Source organism: Rissa tridactyla, chromosome 3 (assembly GCF_028500815.1).
Source record: "Rissa tridactyla isolate bRisTri1 chromosome 3, bRisTri1.patW.cur.20221130, whole genome shotgun sequence".
Lineage (NCBI taxonomy): Eukaryota > Metazoa > Chordata > Aves > Charadriiformes > Laridae > Rissa > Rissa tridactyla.
The window spans coordinates 38675591-38689723 of NC_071468.1; the positions used below are offsets into that span (position 1 = coordinate 38675591).

At 44.8% G+C, this 14133-nt stretch overlaps 1 protein-coding gene across 1 annotated transcript in view; it reads left to right on the forward strand.

Annotated features, from left to right (window-relative positions):
• The window catches only part of SRD5A2 (steroid 5 alpha-reductase 2), a 30325-nt gene extending 18406 nt beyond the window's left edge, over positions 1-11919 (forward strand). Inside the window, exons 2-5 of the mRNA XM_054196416.1 lie at positions 7863-8026; positions 9927-10028; positions 11061-11211; positions 11795-11919. Coding sequence (XP_054052391.1) covers positions 7863-8026; positions 9927-10028; positions 11061-11211; positions 11795-11861 — 484 coding nt within the window. The 3' untranslated portion in view covers positions 11862-11919. The remainder of the gene's footprint in view (positions 1-7862; positions 8027-9926; positions 10029-11060; positions 11212-11794) is intronic.
• Positions 11920-14133: the final 2214 nt, after the last annotated feature.

Consider the following 14133-nt stretch of genomic DNA (forward strand, 5'->3'; position numbering starts at 1 on the left):
TATAAACGCATACTGAGTGTAATTCGCTGATGGATTGTGACTTGCTGATGCAACTTGTTAATGCACCAAACCCAACAATTCTGTTCTTGGTTTCCCTTTAGAAAATGCATAATAATTGAAGTATAGAGTTTTGTTTCTATACCTGCTAATGCCAGTAGAAAAGGTCAATGCTTTTCACGATTCAGTGCCTTTTTTACTAGTGGTAAGGAAGAATTCTCCTTTGTTTGTTCTAACTGGATGCTGGTAATCACAGGGAGATACCAGATTTTTCCAGTGACAGTTTCAGAAATAATGGAAGAAGAACAAGAGGAGTAAGGAACTAATTTATAAATAAACTTGAAAACCACTTTTGAAACCTGCCCACTGTTGTATTGAATTTAGAAGAGGAAAAACTTATGTCTTGGAGTTGAGCCTACACAGTTCCTTACTAATTACAAACAAATACCCATTCTTAGGTCCTGTCCCTTCCCTTTTCCTTTCTTTTTTCGACCACTTGTATTTTATTGAGTATAGCACATCTAATAATTCCTGTATGCAATGTGAAGAGAACTCAGTTTCATCCCTAAACTGTATTTGTCCTTCTTACTTTGCTAATTGTATAGCATGCCTAAAATTTTAAACAATCAATGAGGGAGTACTGGCTAGTGCTAGGTGCTCAGAATGACTGACTTTAGGTGTTTATAGTATTGGGACTGAACGTTACGTAGCTCAGATTCCTTAAATTCATCTGAGCTCAAATGCATCATGGCTTTTTTTTTCAGTGATGACTGACAGTAATATAGAAGCAGCATTTTATTTTTAGCCATTCGCATCAGATACGCATGCTTTTGCAAATATTTGTATATTTTTTCCTATAATCCCACTTTATTCAAATGCAGTTGTAAGCAACCGAGCTTTTCTTACCTGGCACCAAGGATTCCACGTGAAGTCTGTATTTGTTAACTGTGTGGCCACAAGTGAAGTGCAGTTGCTGATTCCCTTTGACTGCCAGTCTTTGATGGAGTTGGCTTCTGCAAGTGCTGCCATCCATGGTGTCAGCCTTCTTGGGATAGCGAGTATCACTCTGGAGCTTCGCTCATAAATGGTGGTGTTAAGCAATTGCTTGTCTATTCTAGGGAGAATACTCTATCATTTTTAACTTGTTCAGTTTGTGTGTAATGTTGTTAGATGAGTCATGAGACATTGTGAAACCCTGAAGCTATCACACTGGATTAGAGCAGAGGTCCTTCACAGTCAGTATTCTGTCTTGGCAGAAGCCAATATCGTATCATTCAGAAGAAAGTGCAGTAAATGGCCATCTGTTGCCCAGGGCAGCTGCTACCTTATGTCTCTCTTAAATGTAATATAATTTATCCCCTGAAATATAAAAACAAATATGCATTGCAAACCTTTAGAGTTTTTCATCTCTTTATTAAAGGACCTGTCTGTGTCTGTAACCTGTGGTTATACCCCTTCTTCCCCCAGTCCTACCAAGCTCTTTGCGTCAATGTTGTTTCTATATTACATTTTACGGAGATTTCATTTCATTGTATTCAAACTTACTTCCTTTCAGTATCATGAAAACTCTTGGTCACAGCTATTTAGCTGTCCCAAGTAAATTATTTTCTAATATTGTACGTTACTTTTTATCTCTAATATGTCTGTTCTTATTAATCTCCAGTCCAAATTCAGCAGCAGTTCATTATGGCAGTCTCTTCCACGCCTCTTCTTATTTTGCCACCGAAACCTTCTGCATTTCTGCTGTCGTTGCCTTAAACCAGTGCTGCTCAGACTTTCTGCTCGCCATTGCCCTTCTTCTCAAGAACTCCTCAAATCCAACCATGGTGCCATCTGTCTCAGGGTTTCCTCAGTCCTTCTCACATCCCTTGATTAGATGTGAGCCTGCGGCTCTTGCCTAGGAAAGATGAGTCTGCTCCTGCCAGATGTCTTCATCCAACCCTGAACCTGCTACTAAAAGACAACAAAGAAAGGATGTCCCTACAAACAGACTTCAGGTTGGATGAATTTCATAAGTGGGTGACAAACAGCCCAAGGATTGTAAATCGAGCTAATTTTTTTTTAGGCGGAATACTTGGAAATGAACCTGACATGACAGGTTTACTATTGTTTTATACAGCTGAATTGTAAGCTTTTCAGTAATATGTATATCTTTCTTGTTCCTTAAATTACAGTTGTCAAAAGATTGTCCAAAGATCTTTGGAGGAACGTGGAAATAGGATGTTTTGCATGTGGCTTGGAAAGGAGAAATAATTCCAACTTTGTGTTAGTCATAACTAGATCTGTAAATCTGCATGATTAAAATAAAAGGGGAGTCCTCTTGCTCCCATCACAGTCACCGGACAGTGACTTAAGATGAGTTTACAAACTGGGCCATGGGCCAGCAAGTGATTACAGTTATCTGGTGGTTTCACACAGTCCCAGTGATGCAGGAATTTGTCATGGAATGGCCTCCCACCCCAGTGAGGAAGATGTGCCCTGCAGCTGGCAGTCACTCAGTGGCACGCACAGCCACTGCGTACCCTCTGCCCAGGCGGGCTCTGCAGGCAGCTACAGCTAGACATCAGCTCCAGAAAAAAGCCCAGCTTCTGAACTTACAGCCTTCCTTCCATCAGGAGATGAGACACAACTGCAATGCTGCGGTCAAGAGATCTGCCGTCTGTCCTGTACCTGCAGTGGGTATTGCCAGAGGCTTAAAGGCAAGTCTGGCATTCCTGCCTGCCGGCGTTGCTGGTGTGCGTGTGGCCTGGATCGTAGCTTGGATCTTGTTCCTGAGGCTGTGCCAGAGCATGTGTCACTGTGCATACCTTCTTAGCAAAGAGTCCACCCTGTGCAGTAAAAGTGGCTGCTAATAACCTACTTGGTCTCCTTAATTAAATATACCTGGCTTGTTGACCTTTTTGGGCTACTGCAGAGCCCATAAGAATAAGAGGGGAAGGGCAAAGCCATCTCAGGGTAAGATGTTTGCGGAGAGGAAAACGAGGGGTGAGGAGGCTCCACCCCAGTTTGTGACACCAGGGCATCTGTATGACAGAGGGTTAAAATGCTTTGTTTCACTTTTGAAAGTATTTTGGGGTGTTTTGTTTTACTTTCCCTTTGAACTGATAGCAAGGTTGCCTACTGCTTGGAAGTGGCATTTTAACTGCTATATTTGTTTAAACCCAATCTGGGATAACTGAAAAAATCTGAATCGGGCACAGGAAAATTAGATGCCAGATTGTGCCCTGATATTGACTATACTTGGAGAATAGACTTGACAGACTTCTCCTATAAGTATCCAATGGGAATCAGTGTAACACAACTCAAAAACAGTAAAAGCTAAAAATTACCTCAGCGTGCAATCCACAAATAACCTGCAGGATTGGGCTCAAAAAGGGAAAGTATGTGCAGATTTTATCACAGACTCTTCAGCAGCAGATGTCTTTGAGACGTGTCATATGACATCCATAAGTCTCCAGAATAATCAGAGGCTTTGCACAGGACATCACAGATACCCCAGGTGGAAGTCAATCTTATTTGTTAATATCTTGAGCCTTCATCCAAATGGTCAGGTGCGCCAAGGGTGCCAGCAGCTCCCCAGCAACGTGATTCTGGTGATGACCCGTGGCAAAGGCTCCTATGGAGTTAATTGTTGGTGCAAATGAAACTGTTTTGAGGTCGGTGTAATCTCCCCAGGTTTGGGCACCAATCTTTTCAACCTGTTCACAAGGCAGATCGAAGGGAACTCCACTGTTTCATACCAGGGAAGTCCTTTCAGGTCTGACTGGTTTGTAGGTAGTGTAACACAAATCATACAGTTTTGTGTACAGTATTTGTACAAACTGGAAAACAAAAAGCATGCCCCTAAGAAAGGACCTGTAGCAAAGCGTCTAGAGAGAGAGACCAAATGATGACGGAGGACATAATAATAGTCCCAAACAGTGACAAGAAAAGGAACCATGTGAGAGTCAAAGGGTCAAAACTGAAAACCGAGCACCAAAGGTGAAACTAGAGCTGAGTGTCCACTGCAGTATCCGTCCCTTCCTGAATGCATCCACGGAGCAATCAGGCAGAAGCAGGACAGGGAGAGGAAATCAGGCCTGTGCCCATCAGGATGGCTTCCATCAGCCTTCTCTCCCCGGGTGCCCTGGACGGCTGGTGAGGCCAGGGACAGGGTGGGAAGGAGATGGGGAGGGTCTCCTATGACTTAGAGAGGCCTTTGGTTGAGAAGGTACAAATAAAGTGATGAGAAGTGCAGACAGCACCTCAGCCAGGGGATTTCAGGGAGCGAGAGAAGGGGCTGTGATGTGCTCTCAGTGTAGCAGGGTGTCTTTCCCCTTCAGGAGGGGCACGGCTTGCCTGCCTGTGTGACTCCTGCAATGATTGTGGCCGTACCCACCGCTCGGTGAGGTGTTTTCCAATGCACAGCCCCAGCTGGCTGTGGAGTCAGCTCAGGATACATCACCTTCACGGGGCCCTGGCTGCCTGGCCTCGCTTGGACCACCTGCCCTCCTCACCTTTTGTATGTACAGGTGGCACAAGCAAGGAACCGGGGCGTGTGGAGCCCAGACCATGTGGAAGTGGTTCTCAGGCATCAGCATGTTGGTTCGTCCTTGCCAGGGATGCAGGGCAGCTGAAAAATCCCTGCAGGAACTCAGAGCAGCTGTGGTCAGGAGAAGTCCATAATTCTCTTCTGGAGGCTAGTCAGGGTCACAGGGGACAGGTCAGGGCATTCAGACAGTGCCCTGGCGTGGGTAGGACAAGCTGGGTTATGGCCACCACCTGCCTTTCAAAGGGAAAGGCACCACATCAGCCCTGCCTGTCCCCCATTCTCAGCTGCCAGCCCTGAGCCCTTAACCCAGTTGCCCCAGGTGTAAAACACCTCAAGAGCACTGGAAACACCTCAAGTTTCCAGGCTGGAAAACATGAACTGCTGCTATCTGAACTACTGTATCTGAGCCCTTGAGAGGAAAAGACACAGCAGCAGCATCAACATCTCCAATTAACAAACTGTTGGAGGAGGACTGAGAGCCCACTCTTAGTGGATTATGGTAACATTTGTGAAAAGTTTTCCACCTTCTGTGGGAAGAAGAGCAAAGCTAGAGTTTCCTCTGGTTTGGGTGAGGGTCTCAGGTGCTGGACTAATACCTTTAAGATGAAATTTGATGCAATGTCAAATGATTTTCCCTTCAAAACCTGTTCTTCTGGAAAATGAATGATGGAGAAGAAGATGAATAATTTATTATTCACTCATTTAAAAAGAAGCTGTTGGCAATGGTTTAGTCAGATGCAGTGCCTTTGACCAGTAAAGATAATAAAGGGATAAAGGATTAGTCATCAATACTCCACTGAAAGAAAAAAGGTCAAATTTGTCATTGGTCTAAATCCAAAAGGCCAGGTTTTGTGCTGTTATTCTAAAATGGTGGCCTTTAGTCCCCCTTTGTTTTTCACACTGCAAAATAATTCCTGCAGAGATGCAGACTCTTCCACGGAATATTTAAACCTACTGAGTGTCCCCAGTTTATCTCAGTTGCTTTTTCAAAACCCATGGGGAATAGCTTATACGCCCTCAAGTAGCTACGTAGTACAAGCTGACAAGTCCTGTATTAAAACAAGACTTAGGCATTGTTCAGATACAGAGAACTGAATCTGACCTCTGGATTTACAGACCCAAGCAGATTTCCTCAGAGGAGTTTCTCCACAACAAAGATTCTTGGATGAAATCCTGACTTGGATTTTCAAAACTGCTATGAGGCAGGATTTCAGCAATGCCAGGATTTCACTCCCTCAACAAAAGAAAAGCTGACACCTCCTGGCTCCCCTGCAATTGTAATTATACTTTACATGCCGCTTCTTTCTGTCCTGCATCCGCTGCATCCAGGGTAGATAGGTCTACTGCTGATTTTTGCCCTCCTGTTACTGGAGGACAAGTCACCTTCAAGGGCCTATCGCCTTTATACTGCAACAGCAGCATCGGGATGCGCCATGGTAACAATCAACTTTGCTGGGAGCTAAGAAATGCCAGCTCATGCTGGAAACTTCTGTTTGTATCAGCTGTAAAAATTGAGAGACTCTCAAACACAACTGGTTTTGACAAAGGACAAAGCAGTGCAAGTCCCACTCTGACCTGCTGTATGAATTCCCCTCCTAAACTCACTTTGTGTGCTTTGGTATCATTCTCTCTTCTACACAATTTGCTTTCTCCGAGTTTCCACTTGCAAGTTTCTGACTTCTTCTCATAGCTGTTCAGCTCCGATTTGTCGATATTACTTCAACAGGCAGGTCAGATTGCTGAAGCTGGCCTTGCCTACTCATAAACCCAGCATTCCATTCCTGAAGGACAAAACCAATGATTATTGGTAACATCACTCCAAAATGCATTCCTTTCCATACTGTCATAAATATGACAAATGTGATATCACCGTCTGAAAAATATTCTTCATACCTCTTAGGTTTCGCTATATTTAGAAATATTTAGCATTTCTGCATCACAGTTGTCTTAACTGCTGGAAAGCTGGCTTACCTTGCTTTGGAAAGCAGTGAATACATTAACATGTTGTTGCTTGTACTCTTCTTACTCACTTTTAGACATGCTCAGTATGATTTAGTCTAGATTTATAATGTTATGACATTTTATGCCTCAGCTTGCTTAAATTGATATTGGCAACCCAGGATGTGGATTTACTATCAACAGTGCTTGTATATTGGTATGATAAGCACCATCCAAAGCCCAGGAGGGCAAAAGGAAGAAATTAAGAGTGTAAATTTTACCACATAGAGAACTGAATTGGCCAGGTAAGAAAATGCCTCGTAAATATGAATGTAACTTCTTCATTTCACTCTCCCAAGGATGATACGGATTGTCCAAAGTGACAAGAGCGATACACCCACCTGAACCAAAGATATGTGAAAATTAGAACTATACAAGCACTATTTATTTCCTCCTACAAACATCACTGCTAATGTTGGCACCGCTTTTGTCTAAGGAAGCCCCAGCTGCTGAAGCTGCATGGAAATCTTGGCGATTAGCCTATTAAACTTAGGCTTTGAGCTCTTGTTATTTAAGTAAAAGTTGGAAAGCATGGAGGAGAGGCAGCGACTGGAGGCAAAGCCAACAACCTTGCTGTGCCTCTGTGTCGAAGTGTCCGAGCAGAGCGGGACAGAGCTCCTGCGTGTCGGAGATGAGCAGAGGTCATCTGAGTGGAGCGGGAGAGGCTGGGAAAGGGGATTACACCTCAGGCTATACACTGCAGGGGAGGAGGGAGCCAGAGGGGTCTCGACACTGCCTTCAACTCCATCTGCCACCATGGGCTAAAGCCCTCAGGGATCAGTCTTCGTAGCAGGAACAGAAACGTCTTCTCCATAACAAAGCTCCTCCGCAGTGCATGTGGCGTAGCAATGCTCGTTTGGGGAATCAATATTGCGATTGGTACTGCCCCGCAATACTTTGGTCTGAACATCAGTGTGGCCCTGTGCCTCCGCAGCATCCTTTGCTCAGCCCTCTGCAGCATTACGGCGAAGGGCAGCCAAGGTCTTAAAACAAAAGTGCTGTTTGTGGGCATGAGTTCCCCATTTTACCAACAAGGGAGAAGGAAGGCAGAGAGACATTCCCGAGGTGGCGGTGACTCCGGATGAGATTTCTAGCTTCCCGCCCTGTGTTCAGTCCTGAAGGATCAGAAAAATGTGGGTATCTGCAGTATTTCTTGTTCCCATTAGTTGCTGATCTTATTTAGCTACAGTTGCTTTCCTTTTTTTTTTTTTTGTATTTATTGACCTTTTTGATATTTTGTGTTTTGTTTAAGTTGATTTTTTTCCTACAGCAGAGAAACTGCAAATACAACGTTATCACGAGTAATGTGCTGACTTTGTTTTCTTATCTACCTTAGGACATTCATTTACCCCTTCTTCACTAGAGGCAGACCTTTCCCACTGCAATTGCTTTTCTTTGGCACGTTATTCTGTATCTATAATGGCTTCCTCCAGGGGTACTACCTGATTTACTGCGCTGAATATCCAAACGATTGGTGCACCGACATCAGATTTACATCAGGTAATTAGAGCTGCAGGATTCCCAAGATCTAATCTCCAAGCAATTTGGAAGCATTTTGAATTATGTCCTAATCTTCCCTGAACATGTGAGTCAAATCCGTTGTGATGGAAATCAGCATTAAACCTGCCTGCTGGCCCGGATAAAACAAATAAATGTGCAGTGACTTTTTTTTTTTTTTTTTTGCGAGGCAGGCACCTTCCAGGGCATACGATGTAACGTGCTGGTCTCAAATCACCAGCCTTGTTTTACTGGCACCACTCCAGAGCCCCCCACCGCTACGGGCTGTGGAGGTGCGATCTCGGGCCTCAGCTGAACGGGGATGTGCCCTTGCTCAGCCAGAAGTGTCCACCCGGCAGCGGCCGTGTGCGGGCGCAAACTGTGGCTTTCTCTTCCCCACCAGGGAGCTTTGCACTTGACGCAGCTATTCCGACCCAGAGAGAAAAGAAGGGCAAAACCCCAGGATAAATGAAGCTTTAGAGACAAAGGGCTCTTTTTTCTCCTGTAAGGCACATGGGAAGATTAGAGATCACTCACAGTCTGGTTGTATGTTAATACGGTTCCTTTATATTCCGTAATTTAATAGCCTAGCTGAATTTCACCCTCTAAAATTCCTGAGAGAATAACTGAGCAAGAGCAGCTAGGTGGCATTACACAGTTGGTGCTGCACAGAGGATGTTTTTTAAACGCGCACATAGAAATGAAGATTAACGTGGAGGTCTGAGGAAATGTTTTGGATGTGACAAGTACAAAATAAACAAGGTACTTCCTGTACCCCGCTTCAGACTGTGGATGCAAGTTCAGTCTTTTCAGACAGCATCCTGGAGATTTTTTAGTAAGAGCTCCGTACCCAACAAAGAAAACACCACATCCCATAATTTGCATGATAAATAAAATACATATTTAATGAAAAAAAAGGAAATGAGCATTGGCAGTACTTAAAATATTAAATAAAAACCAAACAGTATATGCTTCCTCTACAGACTCTTACCAACTTTCTGTTGCTATTGGAAGTGTTGAGGTTTTATCAGCACTTAGTCTTTTTTCTATACTTGGTAGCACACACCACCTCTATTTCTTTCCTTGCTTCCCAGTCATTGTCAGAGGTGGTTTTCTCAGAGTCTAATGTGGCATGAAATGTAGGGCATGCCACCTGCAGAGTCTCTCAATCAAACGCCTCTAGTTTTTCAGATAAATGGAGTATGGTCAATGAATTATTCTGTCCAGAAGCGGTCAGCATCCTTCAGCGAGTGACTACTCCGTGTGCGTGCCCATAGCTCTGTCCAAGCGGCCTCGCTGGCAGCGGCCTGAGCTGCGCTGAGATGTAGGTTCCCACCCCAGCTCCATTGATGTGCTGGATAAGTTTGTGTTCTCTCTGCTCCTGCTTCCCCAGATGTAAAACGAGAGTCACAGTACTGGCCTACACTCAGTGGTTACTCTGCAGTAACGTCCACAGCCGTGGCTGGCTGCCATCAGTGTCAGTTGGGTACTTTGTCCCCTGCCTTGATGTCCAATAAATGGTGACTACGGCCAGCTGGGAAGTTCAGTTTTTTCTCACACCAGCTGAAAGTGCTTTGGTCTCACCAACACAACAGTGTGCTCAGGATGGTCGTTGTTCTGTCCAGAGTTTCTCTCCACATTGAAGCTATCCAATGCAGGCGATCCCAGATGACTGTGACCCCGCAACTGACAGAGATATAGGGTTATTTGTCACCAGTTACCTATGCTTCTCTTGTGCAGTAGCCTTCTCAGCGGCAGCACATCTTGTGACTTGAAAAAGAATCCACCCACCTTATGTTAGGTCTCCTATCTGCCTGCTCCAAAGATAAACTTCACATATGTGCTTGAGTAGGTATAACTAGGCAGAGCCGTCTTTCTAATCCATTTCTTGTTTGCTTCTTAGGTCTCCTCTTATTTCTGCTGGGAATGGGAATCAACATTCACAGTGATCTCCTGCTGCGCCAGCTGAGGAAACCTGGGGAAGTCACTTACAAGATTCCTCAAGGTATATTCCTATCCCCCACCTCCTTGGAGAAAGTAGGGCAGCAGGAGAGATAATGTTTTCTGCCTGAATTCACAGCAAAGCGACGGTACTAGCAGAGATGCCAGTACGGCGCAGGTATTCGTTTCAGGCGCCCCTCTGAGCTGCAGGGACTAGCGTGAGCTGGCTGCACACAGTCCGCGAGAACCAACAAGAGTATCTGGAAAACACGAGCTGTGAGGAGAGGGTTTAGGAAATGGGCTGGGTAATTTAGAGAAGATTGAAGTGGGACATAGGAAGAGGATTTCAGCCCTGTAAAACGCAGCTGCAAAGGGGTAATATTCTTCTCCATGCCCAGGAAGAAGAAGTAGCGGACTTCTTACACTGCAAAAGGCAGATTCAAAGTGTAAACTTTAGGGGAAAAAATAACACCAAGGATGCAAGGTGCAGAATTTCCTTTCCATCTCCTTCAAAGTGGGGCTTGGTGAGGAAGAGTGGCTGTGGGCCAGAGCAGTGAACCGGGAAAATACCTAGCTCTGTGTAGAGCAATATGGATGGGGATCCAGGAGTCTCCTGGTTTTAGTGTTGACTGCTTCTGCTGGCTTGTTACAGATGGTAATCTCTCTCCCCCAGAGTTTATCACCTCCAATACTTACCTGCCTCTTGGAGATGATGTGATTAGCTAAGATGGAAAACGGAGATCCAGATTTTGCGTTCCCCAAAGGCAGTGGCCTTGCAAAATATTTTTTAGGGCCTAAAGAGAATTGACTAACGTTAATAATTTTAATTTATATTTAATAATGGGCTTTCTTAAGCCGTTTTCCAAATGAAAATAAATGATTGTGAAAGTGCTGGAAGCCTCTGGGTTAGAATAACCTTTGATTCTTGTACTTGTACAAGATCCTCCTTTGGCATGCCTCCACTGGCTTCAGGTTTAAGTTGCTGTTATGAGCTCTGAATAAGAAAGGTAGCGTATTGTGCTGCTGACTTTATGGGGAAGAACTTTCCATGTGCATGAGATAACTGTAAAAATTACCTATTTGTCTGTCGATGCAGGAGGACTGTTCACCTATGTTTCTGGAGCCAACTACTTTGGAGAAATTGTGGAATGGTTCGGTTTTGCCATAGCAACCTGGTCCCTACCAGCCTTTGCCTTTGCCTTTTTTACTCTTTGCTGCATCGGGCCACGTGCTTATCACCATCACAGGTATCAAACTGTTTCTTGCCGTATGCTGCTGCTTGCTCTTGGAGTGCAGTTTGCAAAATGCCAGGGAGGGGCAGAGGAGCAGGGACAAGATTCAAGATAAAATAGACATTTAATACTATGTAAAAGCAGTGTACTGGCTTATTTGTGACTGGGCGAAAGCAAGCAGTCGGCTGGAGCCCCTGTTGAGTCAAGTGGGCCTGATTGATAGTCATTTAATCCGACAGGAGTCACATCACAGCTTCCGCCCTGCTAAAGCCTCTTTTTACTGAGCCTTGCGAATGTGAACCTTTCCTAAGGGTTCCCTTGCAACCTCCAGAATCCTTTGGAGTAGATATGGTCCCCTGCTCTGAATTCCTAAAGTTTCTACTTTAGGTCTGTTAGGACCTTGACAGTATTATCAGCTTTTGCTTAATTAATGAACCTGGTGTAAATAGCTTTGGAACGCTCTTTTGCAGAGTGACACACAGAGATTACAGAGCAAGGCAGTGTGGAGGAGTTTTAAGGTTCCTCAGCTGAGCTGTATTGCAACTGTGCGGTTTCATTGTATGTATGCAGGTTCACTCTCTTGCTTGTTTTCTTTCAGGTACTATCTCAAGACATTTACGGACTATCCAAAATCAAGGAAAGCCTTGATTCCTTTTGTTTTTTAATGACTGAAATATGGACTCTGTTTTCTGTTTTTATAGGGCTTTTTTCAATTCCTAGTTTTAATGTTAGGTCTGACTATAATTAATTGCACAAATGATAACCTGGGGTTGTAACAGACAAGAAGGTAATTTGGAACTGAAGTTCTTGTTTTTAATTACAGGGGAAATTGCAGATAGTTGTGGGCAAAGGGACTCCCCAGACAACATGTTTGCTTGTCAGTGGAGTCCTACCTATGGAAAATGGATATGTAACTGCACTGACATCAGAGAAAAAGCATTGGCTAAAAACTGATACAGAAAAGTAGAAAGTAAGCCCATGACTTCAGAGTCTTCAGCAGCCACTCCAATTTATAGCACTTCTGCAGCTGCTTCTTCCTGCCTCCATGCACATGTGCCCTCGCTCTGCCAGCGCTGCTTTAGGTGTTTCCACACTTTAAAGAGAGTAGGGGTCTCCTTTGCCAGGAAAATGACTCAGCCCATTTTTTTTTGTCTAAAAGCCAGCTTAGCTCCCAGAACCATAATGCAACAAGAGGATATTTGTGCTCTCACAAGGCTGGGACCAGCGTGCCACGACACAGAGGCAGTGCGAAGTATGCAGAGATGGAAGTATCTTAAGCTGGCACTCACAAGCACAATGTCTGTGTTCCTTCTTTAAGCAATACTCTCCTCACTGTCAGATGATTAATCATCAGCCATCAGGGTTTTTATTTTTTAATGTACTTTGTTAAAGCAATTGCAGCTCCATTAGGATTTTTTTTCTTTTGCAAATCCAGAGCTCTTTTCAGAATAAAAACTTGTCCACTCAAAACCACTCAATTGTTATTCATAAAAATACTTGAGATGGTGATGTATGACAAAAATTACAACAGATAAAAAGCTCTGTGTTGAAGAAAATGTTCTCCAACACTGGCAGTACATTTTGTCTATGAAGACCATTTTTAGATACTCATATTAGGGAACGATAGAGATACTATCGAATTGTCACAAAAACACAGGATGTCTCTTCTTAATTTCAGAATATATTTAGGAATTTTCCCAAAAATGTCATTAACCCCTATAGGAAGAGACATCCTCACAGATGCTGATAGTTTTAGTTACGCTTTAGGGCATAAAATCCTGCTAAGAATTATGCTGAGTGGCTGGAAAGAAGACCAGACCACACATACAAAACATACTACCTGCTGCTGGAGTAACCTGATTGACTGTACACAATTTTCTCCAAAACACAATAAAATTTATGTCAAACACAGACCTGTGCTAGCCTATAACTTACTATTTGCAGAAGCAAATCTCTGTGATGTTGCTTACTGCCTGGCTTGTTGCTTACTCCTGCTCACGCCTGGCTTCCTCCTTCTGGGCAAACCCTCCCATCCTTGCTCGTATTATTAATTGTCTTCATTACCGCAGAGCAGAGTGGCCAGCTGAGGCTGGGTCCCATTGCACTATTCCCTGCACAGCGCACAGGAGAGCCGGACCCTTTGCCATGTGTAGGCAAAGGGAAGGGAAGGATGAGATAAGGCACAGAATTGTCATTGCACAGGCCGTGGATGTCACATCAGCATCATGAACGTATTTTCCTTTTGTTTCCTTATTTAAATCCCCCATGTGGAAACACACTGGGAAGGAGGTTGCCGGGTGGGAAGTCAGGGACAGAAAGGCTGGAGGCGGCAAGGATGCTGGGTGGGAGGGAATGGCCGCTTCCCCGGGGAGCGGATGCTGAGTGTGAGCGGCGGCCGTGCTCCCCAGCACCCCCTGCCTCAGCAGACCCTCCTTGACGATTCCTCTTTGCGCTTTCCATCCCCCTGCAAAGCCTCGCAAGCGATGAGACAGCAAATAGCCCATGGGTGCTGTTTTTTAATGACTGAAATATGGACTGAAACACGTTCCCAGCTGCTGTCTCCTCCATCTACTTCTGAGCCAGGGGGAGAGCAGGGACCAAGCTCTGCTTCACCCTTTGGACCAGAACAGGGCTTGTGCAGGCTTCTGCATCCCGCCTGCCTACCCCTCCGTCAGAACAGGACTATTCCCTCCATTTATTTTGCCTTGATTAATATTTGCACCAGATGGACTGTTACTGCCACTGTCAGTCCCAGGCCCTGATACCTACTGCAAGGAGACGAGGGCCAGGGTGGGAGAACTGGTGCCGGCCCAAGGTGGGCGATGGCCTGCCTGCAGGCTGAGGGGCCCCCACAGCCTGGCACCCCCGTACCGGTCCACCACAGGGTGCCTCGAGGTGCTTGGTTGCTTGCAGAAGCAACTTCTTCCTCTCTATCAT